Source organism: Hypanus sabinus, chromosome 10 (assembly GCF_030144855.1).
Source record: "Hypanus sabinus isolate sHypSab1 chromosome 10, sHypSab1.hap1, whole genome shotgun sequence".
Taxonomy (NCBI): Eukaryota; Metazoa; Chordata; class Chondrichthyes; order Myliobatiformes; family Dasyatidae; genus Hypanus; species Hypanus sabinus.
In genome coordinates, this window is record NC_082715.1 from 58,496,754 (window position 1) to 58,518,847 (window position 22,094).

General features: G+C 40.2%; 1 protein-coding gene across 4 annotated transcripts in view; it reads left to right on the top strand.

The window, feature by feature from the left end:
- The first annotated feature begins 16,786 nt into the window (after positions 1-16,786).
- adam17b (ADAM metallopeptidase domain 17b) overlaps positions 16,787-22,094 on the top strand; it is an 84,008-nt gene continuing 78,700 nt past the window's right edge. Inside the window, exon 1 of one of the 4 annotated variants that reach the window (XM_059981901.1) lies at positions 16,787-17,054. In XM_059981901.1, the coding sequence (XP_059837884.1) occupies positions 16,943-17,054 (112 nt within the window). In that variant the 5' untranslated portion in view covers positions 16,787-16,942. The remainder of the gene's footprint in view (positions 17,055-22,094) is intronic. The other 3 variants (XM_059981903.1, XM_059981902.1, XM_059981904.1) reach the window with 3 other exon arrangements.

Below are 22,094 nucleotides of genomic sequence, written 5' to 3' on the forward strand. Positions count from 1 at the left end.
CTGTGTATATTATTTTGAATAAGAACCACGATTGAAGATTTTCAAAAAATGTACATAGAATCTCTATTGGTGTTTTAACACTTTATCAATGATGAGCTATTGTTAAAAGTTAATTTTGAAATTACTTAACTATGAAAAGGAGTACCTTGAAAAACTATTCATCCCCCAGATTTTTGTTACGTAAATGAGTACTACAACCAGGGATTTTGATCAATTAAACTGAGAATTTTTATTTGTGAATCACGTGCTTTTTTTTCCCCACAACAGAGCCCAAAAAAACATGAAAATTGTAAAGCATGAAAAACTAAAAGTTCAAAAACTCAAATGTCAGCAGGTCAAATGTATTAATCCCTCTTTGCTCAGTACTTAGTTGCACCTCCACTCATAGCTATTACAGCCAGTAGTGTTTTTGGATGTCTCTATTTGCTTTGCGCTATGTGATGGAGCAAGATTTGCCCATTCTTCCTTGTAAAATTGCTCAAGTTGTGCCAGGTTAGTTCAGGAGTGCAGAGCTTACGGAGATACTCGATTGGGTTTAGGTCAGGAACGACTCAGCCACTCAAGGACATCAATTTTCTTCATTTGAAGCCACTCCATGGTTTCTCTAGCAGTGTGCTTCAGTTTGTTATCCTGCTGAAAAACAGCTTCCTCACCAGTTTGCTTTCTAAGAGGCTAGCAAGTTTTTATCTACAAACGTAGGATCTCTCTGTATTTTGTATTCACCTTCCCATCAATCCTGACCAGATTTCCCTGCTGCTGAAAAGCATTTCCATAGAATGACCCTACCTCCACAACACTTTATGCTGTTAACTGGCTGATGCACAGTATGAGATTTATGTTACACATACTGCTTAGTGTTGAGACCAAACCACAAGATCATCTTCCACATCTTTGCAGTATCTTCTAAGTGACGCTTTGCAAAGTCTTTACAGGCAAGGGTATGCTTTTTTAGCTAGGGCTTCTTCCTTGTCACTTTTCCATAAGTACCCTTCTTTGTGCAAAGCCTTGGTGACTGGAGTTATGAACTTCATCTCCAATTGCAGCCACTGATTTCTGCAGCTCACCCAGACAGACTGGCCTCAGTCACCTCTGAGAAATGTCATTCTTCTCTGGTGACTCAGTTTAGAGGGGCGGCCTGATCTAGGCAGTGTGGCTGTGGTTTCATACTTTTTCCACCTTTTCGGGTTGGACCGCACTGAGCTCTGAGGTATGTTCAGTGCCTTTTGAGGAGGCCTTGTACCCTTCCACAGATCTGTGCTTCTCTATTATTGTTTCCCTGACTTGCCTTGAATGAAAGCACTTTTGCTACATTTTGGTTTGGTCTGTTGAAAATATACCATACTGTTGGACCCTACTGAGAGAGGGTTTTTTTATTCTTATCAATTCTATTGAAAATAGGTGATTCTCCAATTTTCTACATCAACATGTTGGGCAAATTGATAAGGTAATAAATGGTATTGCACCTGAGGAAAGTTAGCACAGTAAATACAAACAAGATGAATACTTTTTTTTACCTCAATTTTGTTTTTTCACTCCTAGGAAATTGTTGACAGGATTTAGAATTTTTCTTTTGACATAATGCACAATATTTTGTACATTAGCTCAAAATAATTCTATTTCAATATATTAAGTTTAGAAAATGAGAGAGTAAAACATGAAACTAGTGGAAGCTAAATACTACAAGACTGTCTGCTATTTGTGTACTGTAGGTGCTTAATTGCAAAAATGTTTAGTTCATATGGTTTTGAAGTTCCTTTAATGACAATATTAGGAATTCAGATTCATTTATTAATCCCATGTACATCAAAACATTCAATGAAATGTCTTATTTGTGCAAATAACTGACACTCTCAAAAATGTGCTCAGGGCAGCCTACAAGTATCGTCACACGTTCTGGTGCCAACTTAGCATGTTCACAATGCTTCAGTCAATAAATAGTGCAAAAGTCTTAGACGCATATATAAAGCTAGGGTGCCTAAGACTGTGGCACAGTACTGTATGTGTCAATGTAGAGCAGAGAGAGTTTGTAAATCTGGTGTGAGCAAAGGATGTTGGGAATGTTGAAGGTGCAGGAGGGCTATGGGACAAGTGGCAGAGGAGGAGTGCCTGGAGCAGAGGTGGCACAGATGCTGACACATCCAACCCTTGAGACACCAGACAAGGTAACTGGATTCCAAACAATTGGTTTGTGGATCATTACAGAATATTTCTGCTGCTTCCCGTTCTTCCCACCTCCAACCATAATTCCACTCTCTTGCCTCCTTCCTATTCTCTGTCCACAATAGTTTCAACAGAATCAGGTTTATCATCACTCACATCATGAAATTTGTTTTGTGTGACAGCAGTACTGTGCAATACATAGTACTATTACACTATTGTGCAAAAGTCTTAAGCACCCTAGCTATATATGTACCTAAACCTTTTATACAGTGTTGTAGATGTCTTTTCTCTCCGGATGCTCCAGAGATGGGTGTAGGGCCATTCTCGTGTTTGAGGCATTTCACAATGTTATATTGTTTTCCTTAGGTACAGGGATGATAATGTTCTTCTCAAAGGAGATGGTAACCTCAGAATAATGCAGGTAGAAGTTAATATCTGTAAATACTCCCACCACCTAATCTGTGCAGGATGTTGAGATCCAGCCTGTTACACTATCCAAGCCAAGTTTTTTGGTCTCTAAGCAGTTCTAAACTTCTCATTGCTTATAATGTTGATCTGTTTGAAAGCATGCAAAATAAAAGCCTTTCACTGTTTCTCAATTCATGTGACAATACTAAACCAACCAAATATCAGATGCTTTTGACAAGATTCCTCATGTTAGGCTCTACCAGAAGATTAAGATACATGAGGTCCTTGTTGACTTGGCTGTTTTGGATTCAGAATTGGTTTGCCCATATAAGATGCAGGGTAGTGTTTGATGTCAGGCTGAAGTTCTGAGTTGTGGTGCTCCATGGGGACCTGTAATGTAACTTCTGTTTGAGGTGTATATAAATACTTTGATTAAAAACAACAAAATAAATAATGAAATTAAATTGTTCATGGACCATTCAGAAATCTGATGGCAGAGGAAAAGTGTTAAAATCATTGAATGCAGTCTTCAGGCTCCTGTTTCTCCTCCCCGACAGTAGTAATGGGAAGAATGGATGGGGGCTCTCCTTGAGGCAACAGTTTTTAATGATGTCCTCTGGTGGCCCATAATGTTGAATTTACAACTCTGCAGATAGTGTAATCTGTACAAAAATGACCAAAGAGGAAATGTCAAATGATAAAAACTACTATGTGCTTAGGATCTGGAATGCACTGTAAAGCATGGTAATGGAAACTTTCATTTGTAGCATTCTAAAAGTAACTGAAGAGCATAAAATAACTCGTGGTGGTGAGGGGTTTTGAAAGATGTGAAACCAAGATAACTTGAGAGTTGGCACATACTTAATGGAATAAGAAGTTGGCAAATTTTGCACTTTACTATTTTTGACAAGATTATTTGATCAAGATAGACAAGGAAATAAAACCTTAATTCTCCTTTTAAAATTTGAACAAAGGTGTTACTTATAGACCAGTTTTGCAGTTATGTTGGTTTAATACAGTAACCGGCATGATTACTGGTCTCGAGTGGAAAAGATTTCTTGTGTTACTTCTAACTCATTTTGTGGTAAACTCTCTGTTCTAGAATTTGGTGTTTTTTTGTGGCGAAAATAAATTTATTCTCTAATACAATTTTATATAAGCCATCCAGAAAATTATAAGAAGCTAGAAGCCAAACAGGTAAAATGATGCATTAAAAGAAACTAGAGGCTCATCAAGTCATGAAGCATTTAAAAAAACTTAAGAACATGTTTCTTACCCTGATAATTTATACGACTTCTTAAGGAAATCAGACTGCATTCCAGAGTTAATTATCAACTTCAGAAACGGAAATGGAGCTTGAGTCTAAATTGAACCAACATTCTTTTACGGGAAAACTTTTCTAACACAGGTATACATAACAGTTACAGTATACATTGCACTACTATCTTCTCTAGAAATTCTTCCAGATGCTAATTGTAGATAATTAATTTATGGATTCACAAGCTGCTAATTGTATACGTGACTATGATTCTTTGAAATTCTTGGATTCCGAACAACTAGTTACCAGTAAAATTTGATGTATCAGGAGGATTTGGTGTTTGTTTATTGCCTTCCCTCACATTACAAGCTATTGCAGAAATTAAGCAAATTAAGTCATCTTAAGTTTATTTTCTATGTTCTCCTATTCTGCATAGGCCAGGTTGAAATATAACACTGATGCCTATCAAGACTAGAAGGCAGTTATTAAGTACTTTTCATGACCTTGGTCCCAGAGACCTCTACATCCAATTAAGTACTTTAGAAGAAAGCGTACACATTAGAATTGACTTTATTGGGAAATACAACACACGTTTTGGCTGCTGCAACATCCCACAAACAACTTTGAGAAAATGTGCTTTTTTCAACGTTGATTGAAAGATAAACACTCATGTGTTCCAGGAAGAACAATTCTGTTCTTTGAAATCCAGCCATTAGATCTTTTGTGTTCACTTGAGACAGATGTGAAAGATGTGTGTCCTCTGTTTACTGTCTTTCTGCACTCTTTAGATCAACGTTCCCTTGGTGCAACACTAAACTGGCACCAAGATTAATTTTGTGGATATTGCTAATAAGGCCAGTGTTATTGTGGAACTCTTGTTGCCCCTGAGGTGATGATGAGCCTCTCTTGAACACTTACAATCGTTCTGTTGACATTACTCTTCCAGCTGGGTAAGGTGTCCCAGAATTTACAAATAGTGCCAATGATGTGTGTCCTAGGGAGGATGATGTGTGTCTTGAAAAGGAACCTACAGGCAATATCCAAGGGTATCAGGTAATACAGGAAGATAGGCAGGAAGGCAAAGGCGGTGGGGTGGCGCTCTTAATTAAGGATGAGATCAGGGTGGTTGTGAGAGATGGTATAAGATCTGCGGAGCAGAATGTTGAGTCCATCTGGGTAGAGATTTAAGAATAGTAAAGGGAAAAATATCACTGGTGGGAGATGTCTATAGGCCACCTAATAAAAATATTACAGCAATAACTGAGGCTTGTAAGAATGGAATGGCAGTTGTCATGGGGGATTTTAACTTCCACATAAATTGGTGAATCAGGTTGGTCAAGGAGGGCATCCGTGATGGCTTTCTTGAGCAGCATGTTAGTGAACCTACAAGGGAAAATACTATCTTAAATCTAGTCATGTGCAATGAGACAGGTAAGATTAACAATTTTGTAGTCAGGGATCCTCTTGGAAAGTATGACTGAATTTTGCATACAGATAGATACAGATCTAAAACTAGTGTATTATGCTTGAACAAGGGAGACTACAATGGGATGAGGAAGGAGTTGGCTAATGTGGATTGGGAGCACAGGCTATTTGGTTGGGCAGTGAGGAACAGTGGAATACTTTCAAAGATTTTTCACAGTGCTCAACAAAAGGATATTCCCGTCAAAAGTAAGGACAGTAGGTGTGGGGAGAGCCTTGGATAACAAAGGAAATAAAAGATAGTATCAAATTAAAAGCTTGTACACAAAGTCGCAAAGAGTAATGGGAGACTGAAGGATTGGGAAATCTTAAAAAAGCAACAAAGAACAACTAAACAAGAAATAAGGAAAGGGCAGATAGAGTATGAAAGTAAATTAGCACAAATATAAAAACAGATAGCAAAAGTTTTTATAAATATATAAAGTGGAAGAGAGTGGCTAAAGTCAATGAAGGTCTCTTGGAAGAAGAGAAGAGGAAATTGATATTGGGTGATAAGGAAATGGCTGAGACATTGAACAACTATTTTGTGTTGGTCTTCACGGTGGTGAACACATCTAATATGCCAAAGAATGGTGTTATGAACAAAATGGGAGGTGAGGACCTCGATAAACTCAGTCACTAAAGAGATAGTGATGAGCAAACTAGAGGGCCTGAAGATAGATAAGTTCCCTGGTCCTGATGGGATACATCCCAGGGTGCTGAGGGAATTGGTAGAGGTTATAGTAGACACATTGGTAATCATTTACCAAAACACTCTCGACTCTGGGCAGGTCCTGGTGGATTGGAAGACAGCAAATTATCACACCACTTTTTTAAAATGGATGTAGGCAAAAGACAGGCAACTTTAGGCCAGTTAGCTTAACATCTGTAGTCCGAAAAATGCTTGAAGCTGTCATTAAGGAAGAAATATTTGGAAAGGAGTGGTTCCATTAGACAGACACAGCATGGATTCAGAAAGGGCAGGTCCATGCATTCGGCACGGACTAGAAGGGCCAAGATGGCCTGCTTTCGTGCTGTAATTGTTATATGGTTATATATGGTTATAGGTCCTGTTTGACAAACTTACTGGAGTTCTTTGAGGACATAATGAGTGCAGTGGATAGAGGGGAACAGGTGAATGTCATATGCTTGATTTCCAGAAGGCGTTCGACCAGGTGCTGCACAAGAAGCATAAATAAGATACGGGCGCATGGAGTTCGAGTAAGTGTATGGGCATGGATAGTGGATTGGTTAACCAATAGAAGGCAGAGAGTTGGTATGAGAAATGGGTGTTTCTCCGGTTGGCAGTCAGTGGTGAATGGGGTGCCATAGGGGTCGGTGCTGGGCCTGCAGCTGTTTACCATTTACATTGATGATTTGGAAGAGGGGTCTGAGTGTGGCGTAGCAAAATTTGCTGATGACACTAAACTGAGTGGAAAAGCAAATTGTACAGAAGTTGTGGAGAGTCTGCAGAGGGATGTAGATAGGTTAAGTGAGTGGGCCAAGGTCTGGCAGATGGAATACAATGTTGGTAAATGCAAGATCGTCCACTTTGGAAGGGAAATTGAGGACAGATTATTATTTAAATGGTGAAAGATTGCAGCATGCTGTTGTGCAGAGGGACTTGGGAGTGCTTGCAGGTAGAACAGGTTATTAAGAAGGCAAATGGAATGTTGTCCATTGTTAGAGTGATTTGAATTCAAGAGCAGGGAGATCATGCTGCAACCATACAGGGCACTGGTGAGGCTGCACCTGGAGTACTGTGTGCAGTTCTGGTCTCCATACTTGAGGAAGGACATACTGGCTTTGGAGGCAGTGCAGAGGAGGTTTACCAGGTTGATTCCGGGATGAAGGGGTTAACCTATGAGGAGAGATTGAGTTGCCTGGGACTATACTCCCTGAGATTCAGAAGAATGAGAGGGGATCTTATAGAAACATACAAAATTTTGAAAGGGATACATAAGATAGAAGTAGGAAAGTTGTTTCCAGCAGTAGGTGAGATGGGAACTAGGGAACATTGCCTCAAAATTCAGGGGAGAAGATTTAGGATAGAGATGAGGAGAAACTGTTTTTCCCAGAGGATGGTGAATCTGTGGAATTCTCTGCCTAGGTAAGCAGTTGAGGCTTCTTCACTAAATATATTTAAGATACAGTTAGATAGATTTTTACATAGTAGGGGAGTTAAGGGAAAAGGCAGGTAGATGGAGTTGAGTTTGTGGGCAGACCAGCCATCTTATTGAATGGCGGGGCTGGCTCGATGGGCAGGATGGCTACTCCTGCTCCTATTTCTTAAGTTCTTGTATAATAATATACATTCAAATCTCAGCAGTGTGAAGTAAGCCATGAAAAGCAATAGAAAGAAAATGAAGGAACTCAGTGTAGAATGTGAGTTAAGAATCATTTACTTTTACAGTTTTCAAGACTTTTGGTCAATTTTTATTCAGACCTATGTATTTTAAATATGCTGCCATCAATTTTACTTAAAGAAATTTTGCACGAGGACTCTACGTACTTTAAGTTCTGTGGAGAAAAGTCGGCTTCTTGATTCCCAATTTTCTAAAAAAATGTTGTGAAGGAACAATATTTCCATTAAGTCAAAATAATTGGCAAAATCTCGATTAACTCTGAGAACGTCACTACCAGATCAGGTTAACTTTGAGGATAGGAGATAGAAACCCTTAAAATAAAACCCAGCAACTGCTGTAAATTCTTCAAGTCAAGGAACAATGTGTACTGGATTACAGAATCAATGAAACATTACATTGTAGGACACCATCTAGTCCATCAGCTTCACATTTGCCTTCATAGAGCAATCCTTCCTTGCAAATTATGTTTACCTCTAATCTCTTTTTGGAATCCTAATTTCCATCTGTCTATCTGCTTTACAGTAAATTCCACAGCATAATATTCTATCTTATTTCTCATTATCAAGTTAAATCTGAGCCTTCAGGTCCTAAAACCAATTGTGAATGGGAGCAGCCCTCTGTCTAAAGCCATTGTAATTTTGAAAACCTGTTTTGTGGTGGCGAGAAATTGATACAATATTTCACCTACACCACACAGTATTTAACAAACATTCAACAGAATCTCTCAGCTTCCATACTCTTCATTAATCCAGTATCCTAGAAGCTTTACCTAAAGTCTCCCAGTCTTTCAGAATCAGAAGCATTTTCATTATCCCTGACAACATAGGTTATGAAATTTCTTGTTTTGCAGCATAAGTACTACAGTGCAATACATGTACTATAAATTACAATAACAAATAAATATATAAAAATTATATAGGCAGGTTGTGATCATGGGTTCATGGACCATCCAGAAATCCAGTGGCAGAGGGGAAGAAACTGTTTCTAAAATATTGAGTGTGTATCTTCAGGCTCCTGTACCTCCCCTTTGGTGTAACGAGAAGAGGGCATTTCCTGGGGGCCCTTAATGATGGATGTCACCTTTTTGAGACATCGCCTTTTGAAGATATTCTTGATGGAACTGGCTGAGTTTACAGCCATCTGTTCCTTGTTCCTATCCTGTGCATACTAGGTGGTGGAGCAACCAGTTGAAATGTTCTCCACAGTACCTCTGTAGAAATTTGCTAGAGGCCTTAGTGACTCACCAAACCTCCTTAAACTCCTAATGAAATATAGCCTCTTCATAATTGTATCAATACAATGGGACTAGGATAGATCTTCCGTTATGTTGACAACCAGGAACTTGAAACTGCTAACCTCTCGATGAGGACTGGAGTGTGGTCCCTCAAATTCCCCTTCCTGAAGTTCATAATCAATTTTTTGGCCTTTCTTATTATTTTCAGATATTTATGCACATAACCATGCATTCTTTAGAACTATGCCATCTAATGTTTATTGGCCTGCTTTTTATTTCTGATTCACCACAGTATTAGCCACCTTTCCAAGTCAAAGATACTGGATTTTAGCAAGTAAGTATAATAGCTTAATGCTAACAAATATAAAAAAAATTTCTGCACTAAGTTCAACGTTTTATCATTGACATTTTTGACTTGAATACTTGAGGTCAGAAACAGATTAAAGCCAAACCTGGTGATTTTACAGCAGTGGTATAAGTGCTGACAATTACTTTTATGGTGATACCCGCATCTTACCCTTGCTGCTCACTCCAAACCTGTGCACCATTTTAGAAAGACAAAAATCATCCCAAATGTGCTGGAGTGCTACCTCTGTGCCTCAGTTGAAATGTCAGAAGAGTGGGAGCATGAACACTTCAGAATCTGTTGTGAAGGTGTGTTGTAGGCAGGAATGTCAAAGCGAGAGGGATGATACAATAAAAGCACCACATAATCAGCCTTATCCTTTGGCAGTCCCTTGCAAAAGAGGATGACTTGCTTCTGCTTTGGCTCTGTGGGTTGTAATGTGGGCGACTGTGGAAACAGCTCCTACTTTCTCTACAGCCAGTGTTTTTACAACTCACTACATGATAGCCAGAATTGGATACAAACCACTGTTTTAAAAACTGTGTTTCTAAGGAGGCTAAATGTGGGAACTGAATGCCCTTCAACCAATCCTGAGACCATTCAGTGTTCTTAGTCATAATTTCCAGAAACTTACCTCCTCTCACTCAGTTTTTCTCCCCTAGAACTGCTCCCCATGTCAATTCACTATCCTATCATTTATTTCCCATTCCTTTAAAAAGAATTCAAGTTCTTCAATGGCCATGGTGGAATTTTAACTTAAATTTTTAAGTAATTCAGTTCAGTCCACTCTTCTATCAGCTAGTCATATTAGAAAATGTATTACCATAGAATATGATTCTGTGTAACATTTTCAGAGATTTAATCTTCATAAAGTGGTGCCACTAGTTAATGTTTCGTATCGAAACTGGATCATCATTTCTACCAGTTTTGCTAAGATAAGTGAGAATGATCTGGAAAATAAATCATTAAAAAATGTTAAAGGCCACGGTATTGGAAAAGCTCACAAAACTAAAGGCACATAAGTTACTGAGACCTGATGACCTGGATTCAATGATTTTAAAGGAAGTGGGGACAGAAGATCCATTACAAACACACAAGATTCTGCAGATGCTGGAAATCCAGAGCATCAATCACAAAGTGCTTGAGGAACTCTGCAGGTCGGGTGGCATCATTGAAGAGGAATGAACGGCCAATGATTCAAGTGGAGATCCTTTATCAGGTCCACTTTATTTCAATACTCATAAAATTCTAGGAAGGTGCCAGTGAACTGAAAAACAGGAAGTGTGACTTAGAAACATAGGAAACCTACAGCACAATACAGGCCCTTTGGCCCACAATCCTGTGCCAAATATGTACTTACTTTAGAAATTACCTAGGGTTACCCATAGGCCTCTATTTTTCTAAGCTCCATGTACCTATCCAGGAGTCTCTTAAGAGACCCTATTGTATCTACTTCCACCACCATCGCTAGCAGCCCATTCCATACACTCATCACTCTGCATAAAAAAAATTAACCACTGACATCTTCTCTGTACATACTTCCAAGCACCTTAAAACTGTGCCCTCTTGTGTTAGCCATTTCAGCCCTGGGAAAAAGCCTCTGACTATCTACAAGATCAATGCCTCTCATCATCTTATACACCTCTATCAGGTCAGCTCTCATCCTCTGCTGCTCCAAGGAGGAAAGGCCAAGTTCACTCAACATGTTCTCATAAGGCATGCTCCCCAATCCAGGCAACATCCTTGTAAATCTCCTCTGCACCCTTTCTATAGTTTTCACATCCTTCCTGCAGTGAAGTGACCAGGACTGAGTATTAAAATCATCCACCATGACAAACCTGTTATTATTACACCTTTCCAGAATCTGTCTCCCTATCTGCTCCTTGATATCCCTGTTATTATTGTGTGGTCTATAAAAAACACTCAGTAGAGTTATTGACCCCTTCCTTTTCCTAACTTCCACCCACAGAGACTCATTAAATATGACTTCCTCCTTTTCTGCAGCCGTGATACTATCTCTGATCAGCCGTGCCACACCCCCACCTATTTTGCCTCCCTCCGTCATTTCTAAACCTGGCACTCTAAGTTACCATTCCTGCCCCTGAGCCATCCAAGTCTCTGTAATGGCCACAACATCATAGCTCCAATTACTGATCCACACTCTAAGCTCATCTGCTTTGTTCATGATGTTTCTTGCATTAAAATAGACACATCTCAAACCATCGGTCTGAGCGCATCCCTTTTCTATCACCTGCCCATCCTCCCTCTCACACTGTCCTCAAGCTTTCTCTATTTGTGTGCCAACCATCCCTTCCTCCGTCTCTTCAGTTCGGTTCCCACACCCCAGCAATTCTAGATTAAATTCTCCCCGATAGCCTTAGCAAGTCTCCCCGCCAGGATATTAGTGCCCCTTGGATTCAAGTGCAACCCATCCTTTTTGTACAGGTCACACCTGCCTCAACGTAGGTCCCAGTGATCCAGAAATCTGAATCCCTGCCCCCTGTTCTAATAGATCAGCATGCATTTATCCTCCACTTGCCTCTATTCCTATACTCACTGTCATGTGGCACAGACAGTAATCCCGAGATTACTACCTTTGAGGTCCTGCTTCTCAACTTCCTGTAGTCTGATTTTCCTACCTATGTCATTGGTACCAATATGTACCATCACCTCTGGCTGTCCACCTTCTCACTTCAGGATATCGTGGACGCGATTAGAAACATCCTGAACCCTGACATCTGGGAGGCAAACTACCATCCTTGTCAAGAACGAAGGGACAAAAATGGTGGGAAACTGTAGGTTAGTTGTTTAATATTTATTGCTGACTAGATGCTAGAGTCATCAAAGATGAAATAGACATGTAGGAAAAGAACCCATTTAGATAAACAGGGTGGTGAAGAAGGCTGGTTGCATGCTTTCTTCATCAGTTGACAGGGTTTGCATTAGGATTTCATGTTACAACTGTATAAATTGTTGATGAGACCACACTTGAAGTACTGTGTGCAGTTCTGGTCACTTAGTTTTCGGGAAGAATGTCTTCACACTGGATATGGTGCAGAAACTATTCATGATGATGTAACCAGGACTGAAAGGCTTGAATTAGAAGAGGCTGAATAGACTGGACCTTTTTTCCTGGATGTAGGAGACTGTAAAGTGACCTTATATACAATCATGCAAGGTGTAGGCAAGGTGGATGGTCACCACTCTTTTCCCAGGATAGAGGAGTCTAAAACTAGAGGGCATAGATTTAAGGTGAGAAAGGAAAGATTTAAGAGAGTCCTGAGGGAAAATATTTCATACAAAAGGTGGTATCATTTTGAAAGGAAAGGAAGCTGCAGAGGCAGATAAAATTCAATGTAAAAAGATATATATTTAGATAGGTAATTGGATGGAAAAGCTTAAAAAAAATGGACCAAGTGCAGGCAAATGGGACGAGCTCGGATAACCAACTTGGTCAGCAATTATGGACTGACAGATCTGTTTTTGTGCCATGTAACTCTGACACTAATATAACCAAACCAAATCAATATGGTTTCATGAAAGAGTAATCCTGTTTGACAAACTTACTTGATTTTTACAAGGAATTTTCAGAAAGATTTAATAAGAGAATTCCGTAGATGTGATGTATTCAGAGTTTTAAAACCTATCTGTTGCTGACATATTGCAATTTGAAAGCTCATGGTATTACTAGAAGTGTGACACCATGGATTGAAAACTAGATATCACATAAAATGGAGAGCAGGAATAAATGGGTCCTTTTTTTAGATTGGTGGCATGTAACTAAGAGGACCTGAGGGTTCAGTTCTTGGTCTTAATTATTTATAATTTATATTAATGACCCAAAGAGGAGACAGAATATAAGATATCCAAGTTTATCAAACACAAAACAAGATAGGTGGAACGGCATTTTGCAATGATGATTATGGCACTCTGCAATAACTTCAGAATAAAGGGAGAGCTGCTTGCATTATGATTTTACAGCAGGATATAGATTAACTGAGTGGATAAAAACTTGGCAGATGGAGTTTAACACACACAGAATGCTGGCAGAACTCATCAAGTCAGACAGGATCTATGGAAACGATCGATGTTTTGGGCCAAGATCTATCATCAGGACTGGAAAGGAAGGGGGAAGATGCCAGAATAAGTGTGATAGGGGGATTAGGACAAGCTAGAAGTTGATAGGTGAAATGGAATTTAATGAGGGGAAGTGTGAAGCCATTCACTTTAGTAAGAGGAATCGAAGGCAGATTTATTATCCAAATGGAGATAGATTGCAAATGAGTGAAATCCATGATATGCAGGTTATTGTTTTTAAAAGGTTAGGTGTAGTAAGTGGTTAAGAAGACAAATTGTATATTGCTCTTGCAAAGAGGTTCGAAATTAGAAATCAAGTGTATAATCTCTTCATGGGCTTCCAGCCGGGTCAGTTTTTAAGAGACCTTTCAGTGACAAACTCTGCCATCTTCATCAGAGATAATGCCTAGGCATGTCTAGTCCAGGGATATATACACCCCTGTCATCCGTCCCTCCTGATTGTTTAGTCGTCATCCAATCGAGTTTCCACTATCCAATCTTGTTTACAACTGAATTCCAATTTTTAATTCGAGTGAGACCTTGGTCTTTGTTAAAATTCTTTTCCTTGATTTTATTTCAAAGGCCTCCTTCACCAGGCAGTCCCAAAAGCCATTAGGGCAGCACAGTAGTTTTGTGCCATCAAAGACAATCCTATGGGCATTGTGATTGCAATGTCTTAACACTGCCGATTTCTCCAACTAACCCAAATGGATACACCTCCTATGCTCCCTGATGCGGGTCTTCACCATGTGCCCTGTCTGGCCAATATACGCTGCTCTGCAATCACAGGGAATCCTATAAATGCCAGCCATCCCGAGTCCCAGGTCATCTTAGGCCCACATAAGTTGTGATTTGAGCTTCCTTACAGGTTTCTGGACGGAATTAATCTGGTATTTCTTCAGGATCCTGGCGATCTGTCCAGAAACTGTGGCAATATAGGGAAGACAATTGGTAGCAATGGATTCCTCCTCATTGTTAGGTTTCCTGGTTTTTCCGGCAGCCCTTTTAAAAAAAACTAGAGAAAAGGTATTTTAACAAAGATGAAGGTCTCACTATAAGAACTGAAATTGGATTGTAAACAAGGTGAGGCAACGGAAACCTGATTGGGTGAGGACTAACTAATCAGGAGGGACAGACAATGGGGGTATAAATAACACCGGACTAGACTTGACTAGGCATCATCCTTGATGAAGATGGCAGAGTTTGTCATCAAAACGTCACTTAATCGCAAAACTTGTACCCGGCTGGAAGCCCGAGACGAGTTAATTTATCACATATGCCAGGAAAGCACAAGGTCCTTTTTCAGAAATAGGGTTGCTACTGAGTCCATACCTGGAGTACTACATAGTTTTAGTTCCCTTACCAAATAAAGTAGCATTGGAGGCAGTACAAAAGGTATTTTTTATGCTAGTTCATGACATGAGATGATTCATCCATCAAAAGAGGCTAAAGAGGTTGGGTCTACCTAAATTCTTTGGGGTGTAGGAAGTGTGCTATCTCCCTAAGAGCAAGGCAGGGTTAGATGTTCAGATGTTTTTAATAATGGTAGAATCTTTAAATAAGGATACACATTTTTAAAATAAGGGACTGATCACATGAAACCAAGATGTACTGAAACATCTTGCAGAATTGCACCCTGAGAGTTGGAGGCTGGATTACCAACTGTCATTGTGATGTTTCAGTAACATCATTGAATTTTATCACTTGGAATCTTCTGAATGCATTCCATTCTTGTGGTATGAAACAAAGTCAAATATTTATTCAGGAGATGATAATACTAAAATACAAAAGTAAGGTAAATCCTTCTTAACAATCCCTTGCAGTTGAGGATGACTTGCTTTCATACCAGTCTGTGATAAGGCTACTGTGGGATCTGCCTACACTAGGATGGCATTTTGGATGATATGCACTTTTTCTGCTTTTTGCTCTTGGCCTCCACGTGCTACTGCAGTAGAGACTCAAGATAGGCAGTGTCTTCATTGATGAAAATACCACCTCACCTAAACCAAAGTACTGTGTTATCTAGTTTAATACTAAGTGATAAATATCTTGGAAATGATCTAACCTAGTCAATTAGCGCTGTGGTTATGTAAAGAAACCTACCCTTATTCCATAGTTTGAGATTACTTATTGATCTATTCACTAAAGAGATGTCATAACACAGTAAGAAATTATTTTTCACATTGTGTTTATGCTGATTTTTGAGATAACTATTAATGCCAATGTTTTTTTTTATTTATAGCTCTGCAAACCTGGCTGAGTGGTGCCATAACAACAATCTCTTACTCAATATCAGCAAGACCAAAGAGCTGATTATTGACTTCAGGAGGAGGAAACCAGAGGTCCATGAGTCAGTACTCATTGCAGGATCAGAGGTGGTGAGGGTCAGCAACTTTAAATTCCTCTGTGTTGTTATTATTATTATCTCAGGGGAGACCTGTCCTGGGCCCAGCTCGTAAGTGCAATTACAAAGCAAGCACAGCAGTGCCTCTACTTCCTTTGGAGTTTTGGAAGAGTCAGCATGACATTTAACACTTTAACAAACTTCTATAGATCTATAGATGTGTAGTGATGAGTATTTTGACTGTCTGCATCACAGCCTGCTGAGGAAACACCAATGACCTTGAACGGAAAACCCTTCAAAAAGTAGTGAATCCAGCCCTGTTCATCATGTGTAAACCCCTCCCCACCATTGAGCACATCTACATGAAACTTCACAGGAAAGCAACATCCATCAGGGACGGCCTCCACCCATGGCATGTTCTCTTCTCACTGCTGCCATAAGAAAGAAGATACAGGAGTCTCAGGACTTACACAGCCAGGTTCAGGAACAGTTATTACCCCGCAACCATCAGGATCTTGAACCAAAGGGGATAGTTTCACTCGCACCCATCAGTGAGATGTTCCCACAACCTATAGATTCACCTTCAAGGCCTTTTCATCTTATATTCTTGATATTATTGTTTATTTATTATTTCCTTCTTTTGGAATTTGAATTGTTTGTTGTCTTTTGCAAACTGGTTGAATGCCCAAGTTGGTGCAGTCTTCCATTGATTCTATTATGGACTTATTGGGCATGTCCTCAAGAAAATGAATCGCAGAGTTATATATCTAATGACATTTATGTACTTTGATATTAAATTTCCTTTGAACTTTGCAATATTTCTGCTTCAGTTATTAATCCAATTTCACTTCAAAGGTAATGATAATTGCACACCAGTACTTTTAAGAACAGAGAGCTCTGATACATAAAATAATATCCACATCTTATGTTTGCCTTTTCGTTTATACTATTGTACGTCACATCTGGCTCTAGATTTTCTTACCACTGGGAACAAACTTTCCATGTTTTTATTCTCCGGTACCATGGTATATTTCCATTAAGAAGATGCTTTTTAAAAAGCTATCTTGAGGTATTTTCCCTCTTAAATCTGTTGTATTTGGTTTTTTAAAAAGAGTAGGGGCCGCTTCCCCCCACTTCCTTCAGCAGAACGGCTCGCCAGTTGGCCTGAACACTTCCGGGCTGAACGGGACGGCAGGAGATTGCTTCCGGGGTGTCGCCCTGCGCGGCGGCCCGGGACTCGGGGACCGGCCTTCGCGGTGAGAAGAGATCGGTTCTTGTAGTATCCACAATGAGAACCTTGATGGTCTCGGTCGGCGTGTTGCTGGCGTGGCTGTTCCTTTGTCGGTCAGGAGAAACAGCCGGGCTCCAGTCCGAGAAGGAGGAGCTCGATCATCAGTCCGGTAAGAGGAGGAGGCCCGGAGAGGTCGGATTGGGACGGGCGCAGCTTCTTGGGAGCCCTTCACAGGGGAAGGGGGCGGTGTCTCTGCGGGAGATGGAAGTAGCCGATGGGGGTGATGTGCGAATGTATTTACACATCATCAACAAGCAAAAACTTACGTGTTACAGTGAAAAGTATATGTTGTGTATAGACAGGAATGACAGTTGCAGATCATTTAGGAAGCAGTTAGAAAAGTTTATGTTGTAGGTTTGTGCTGTGTTATATATGGCCAATGCAGAAAGCCTGGCTAAAGCGCAAAGGGGAGGTCTCTGAATCTTCAGTAGTTTTTGGCCATCTTACTTGGAAAGGCTTTAGACGGTGGGGTGGGGTGGGGTGGGGTGGGGGTGGGGGGGGGAGACAAAGTAACAACTACGACTGTGCAGTGCACCCAGAACTTAAACGTATTAATCAATTCATCAGCTGTGGGGTTTCTAAAACGTAACACATCCCAATGACTCGAGCACCAACTAGTTCTCGCTTTGTGGTTTCTCTCATTGGCATCGCTGTATTAATTTATTACAGATTTTTTTTTCAGTTTTGCTTAATTGCTTCTGATCTCTCTAGTTGTCTTTATATATTTAGAACTGAATTAGATTAAAGATAACAGTATTATGTGAATGATATAGTATGAGGTTACTTGTAGAATATCTCAAATCTGAGAATCAGTGTAAGCTCTGATGGAATCACAAACTCTTTGTACAGACATGTTGCTCTAACACTACAGTGCACTACATTCAGTGGAGAACTTTTCCTCACTCTGAATATTTTTTTGCCCTTTTTCCTCCTTTGGGGGAAAAGGTCATGGGCACAGCAGTTATCTTTAAATTAACCATGAGCTCTGTATCCATTTCAGCTACTGTCATCTTTTAGTTTTATCCTGCAATAATTGGGACAATTTGATTTCATATGTCTTGTTAACTCGGTTTAGATTTCTCTGTGAAGTTTCAAAATTATGTGCTTGTATAAGGTTATTATCTGTTTAAGGTTCATTCAACTTTTTACTTAGCTCTTGCCACAAGAACACGTATCTTTTGATCTTGTACCTTTTGGCATTTGTAAAGTCCAATTTGTGGATGCTACAAGTGGGGTCTTTTGATGAAATTGTCTTGAGCATTCTTCATTTAACACAGTTGTACTCCAACAGCATGTTGTGTTGTGTTGGACTTGGATCCAACGATAAAGGACTAGCAGTTAATTTTGAAATCAAGATGGTGTATGATTTAAATGAGAATCTACAGAAGAGATATTCCCATTCATATGCTGCTTACATCCTTGATCGACATTGCAGATTTAGGAGGTGGTTGTTCTCCTAAAGCCTATGTGAATAACTTAGGTGCATTTTTGTGGATGGTACACACTGAGATACAGTGGAAGGAATAAATATTTATGTCAGGTGATAGTACAGCATTCAAGTGGACTGCTATGACTCAGATGGTGTCAAGTTGCTTGGCCAGTTGAACTTCCGGCCAGTATATCACAGCCATAGTGTTCACAGTGAAAGATACTGTTAAATGTCAACAGTTAGACTCTCTTGTTGGAAATGATTTTGTGGCTTGATTGTTAATTCCCACTGACCAGCCTGTGCCTGAAATATTTCTTGGTCTTATTGTGCACAGGCATAGATTGACTTATTTTCTAAGGAATTGCAAATGGAATTGAATCTGGTGTAAAAGCAACAAAATCCCCCTCTTCTGATCCTACGGTAGATGATTATTGATGAAGCATTCCGGAGGAATTCTTGACAGTGTTATCCTGTGACATACACAACCATCTTTCTTTTTATGAGATGTGACTCCAACATAGAAGTATTTATCCTTTGTCTATTGACCAAGCTTTACTAGGACTGCTTTTTGTCATACATAGTCAAGCATCTTCAAGTTTAAGTAACTTACTTGCAGCAAAATGTGCAGGTTATTTGTGATAAAGTGCTGCTAATGGCACATTCCAATCTTTACTGATGATTGATAGCAGAGTGATTTAGTGTTAAATAGTTGGATTGGATTTATCCTGCTTGAATAAGATGTACTTGGGCACTTTTCCACAATGTATGGTATAGTTACTGTACTGGAACAGCTTGACTGGCACAGTGAGTTCTGGATCATTAGTGTTCATTACTTGAGCTGGGATATGGTCTGGTTCCAAAGCTTTTGCTGTACTGAACTCTCTGAGCTGTTCCTTCTTCTCCTCATTCCGCATTATTCGATTTGGCTGAAAACTGCCTTCTGTAATGATAGAAATCTCAGGAGGAAACCAACATCCATTTTGTTTGACTGAATGTGGTTCCACATGTTTTTAGCACCCACATGCTGGATCCTGCCCATTGGAATTGATTTATTATTATACCAAGATACAATGAAAAGATTGTCTTGCATATAGTTCATACTGATCAAATAATTACTCAGTGCATTGAGGTAGAGCAGGGTAAAACAGTAACAGAATGGAGATTTACGTTCAACAGCTACAGAGAAGGTCCAGTGCAGGTAAACAACACTTTGCAAGATTATATCAAAGATTATGATGTCAAGGATCCATTTTACAGTACTAGGAAACCCTTCAATAGTTTTATAAGGGCATCTTCAAAGAGTGATGCCTCAAAAAGGTGACATTCATCCTTAAGGACCCCTGTCACCCTGAACATGCCTTCTTCTCAGTGTTGCCATCAGGAAGGAGGTACAGAAGCCTGAAGGCACAGACTCACTGATTCAGGAACAGCTTCTTCCCCTCTGCTATCCTATTTCTGAATGGACTTTGAATCCATGAACACTATCTCACAGCTTTTTTGCACTACTTATTTAATTTAACTGTTTTATGTATGAATCAGGTTTGATATCATTGGCATTGTCAATTTGTTGTTTTGCGGCAGCAATACATAATTTTAAAGAAGTATAAACCTTTGACCTCTGTCTCAGAGGCCTATGTTAGGCTGTTTTTAAAGAGGGTGAACCCTCACAAGGTGGAAGGCCTTGTACCTGGTACGGCTCTGAAAACTTGTGCAGGCGTGAAAACATCTAGCGGGAGTATTCAAGGATATTTTCAAGCTCTCACTGCTATGGGTGGAAGTTCCCACTTGCTTCAAAAAGGCAACAATTATACCAATGCCTAAGAATAAGGTGAGCTGCCTTAGTGGCTATCGTCCAGTAGCAATCACATCTACAGTGATGAAATGCTTTGAGAGGTTGGTCTTGACTAGACTGAACTCCTGCCTCAGCAAGAACGCGGATCCAGTGCAATTTGCTTGTCGCCACAATAGGTCAACGGCAGATGCAATCTCAATGGCTCTTCACATGGCCTTAGACCACCTGGACAATACAAGCACCTATGTCAAGATGCTGTTCATCAACTGTAGCTCAATGTTTAACACCATCATTCCCACAATCCTGATTGATAAGTTACAGAACCTGGGTCTCTGTACCTTCCCCTGCAATTGGATCCTCGACTTCCTAATTGGAAGATAATAATCAGTGCGGATTGCTGGTAATATCTGCTCCTTGTTGACGATCAACTCTGGTGTACTTTAGTGGTATGTGCTTAGCCCACTATCTATACCCATGACTGTGTGACTAGGCATAGCTCAAATACCATCTATAAATTTACTGATTATACAACCATTGGCAGAATCACAGATGGTGACGAAAGGATGTACAGGAGCGAGATATTGCCAACTAGTGGAGTGGTGTCACAGCAACAACATTGTATTCAGTGTCAGTAAGACGAAAGACGTGATTGTGGTTTCAGGAAGGGTAAGATGAAGGAACACATGCCATTCTGCACAGAGAGATCAGAAGTGGAGAGAGTGAGCAGTTTCAAGTCCTGGGTGTCAAGATCTCTGAGGACCTAACCTGGTCCCAACATATTGCTGCAGTGACTATAATTAGTCACTAATTATAGTGACGATATTTAATTAGGAGTTTGAAGAGATTTGGTGTGTCAACAAAAACACTCAAAAGCTTCTGTGGATATACCATGGAGAGCATTCTGACGGACTGTATCACTGTCTGGTATGGGCGGGGCGGGGGCTATTGTACAGGACTGAAAGAAGCTGCAGAGGGTTGTAAATTTAGTCAGCTCTGTCTTGGGTATTAGCCTACAAAGTACCCGGGACATGTTCAAGGAGCCGTGTCTCAGAAAGGCAGCATCCCCAGTACCCAGGGCATGCCCTTCTCTCACTGTTGCCATCAGGTAGGAGGTGCAGAAGCCTGAAGGCAAACACTGAAGGCATACAAGTAAGTAGTGTAAAAAGAGAAAAAATAGGTAGTTTATGGGTTTGTTGTCCATTCAGAAAACTGATGAAGAAGCTGTTCCTGAAATATTGAATGTGTGTCCTCACGGTCCTGTACCACCACCTTGATGATAGCAGTGAGAAGAGGGCCTGTCGTGGATGATGGGTGTCCTTAATGCTGGATGCCACCCTTTTGAGGCATTGCCTTTTGAAGGTGGCCTTGATGCTGGGCAGTTAGTGCCCATGATGGTGCTGGCAGAATTTACAACTTTCTGCAGTTTATTTCTGATTTTGTGCAGTGACACTTGCGTACCAGATGGTGATGCAGCCAGTTAGAATGCTCTCCACAGTAAAGTTGTGGAAGTCTTTGGTGACATACTAAGTCTCCTCAAACTCCTTAGGAAATATAGTCACTGTCTTCATAATTTGCACCTATATATTGGGCCGAGGATAGATCTTCAGAGATGTTGACATACAGGAACTGGAAACTGCTCACCCTTTCCACTGATGATCACTCGATGATCACTCGTTGTGTGTTCTCTTGACTTCCGGAAGTCCACAGTCATTCCCTTAGTTTTACTGATGTTGAGGGCAAAGTTGTTGTGACAGCGAACAATCAGCTGATCTAACTCAGTCCAGTATGCCTCATCACCAGCTGAAATTCTGCCAAGAACAGTTGTGTCATCTGCAAATTTATAGATGGTGTTTGAGCTTTACCTAGCTGCACAGTTGTGGGTGTATAGAAAGTAGAGCAGTGGGCTCAGCACGCATCCTTGAGGTGTG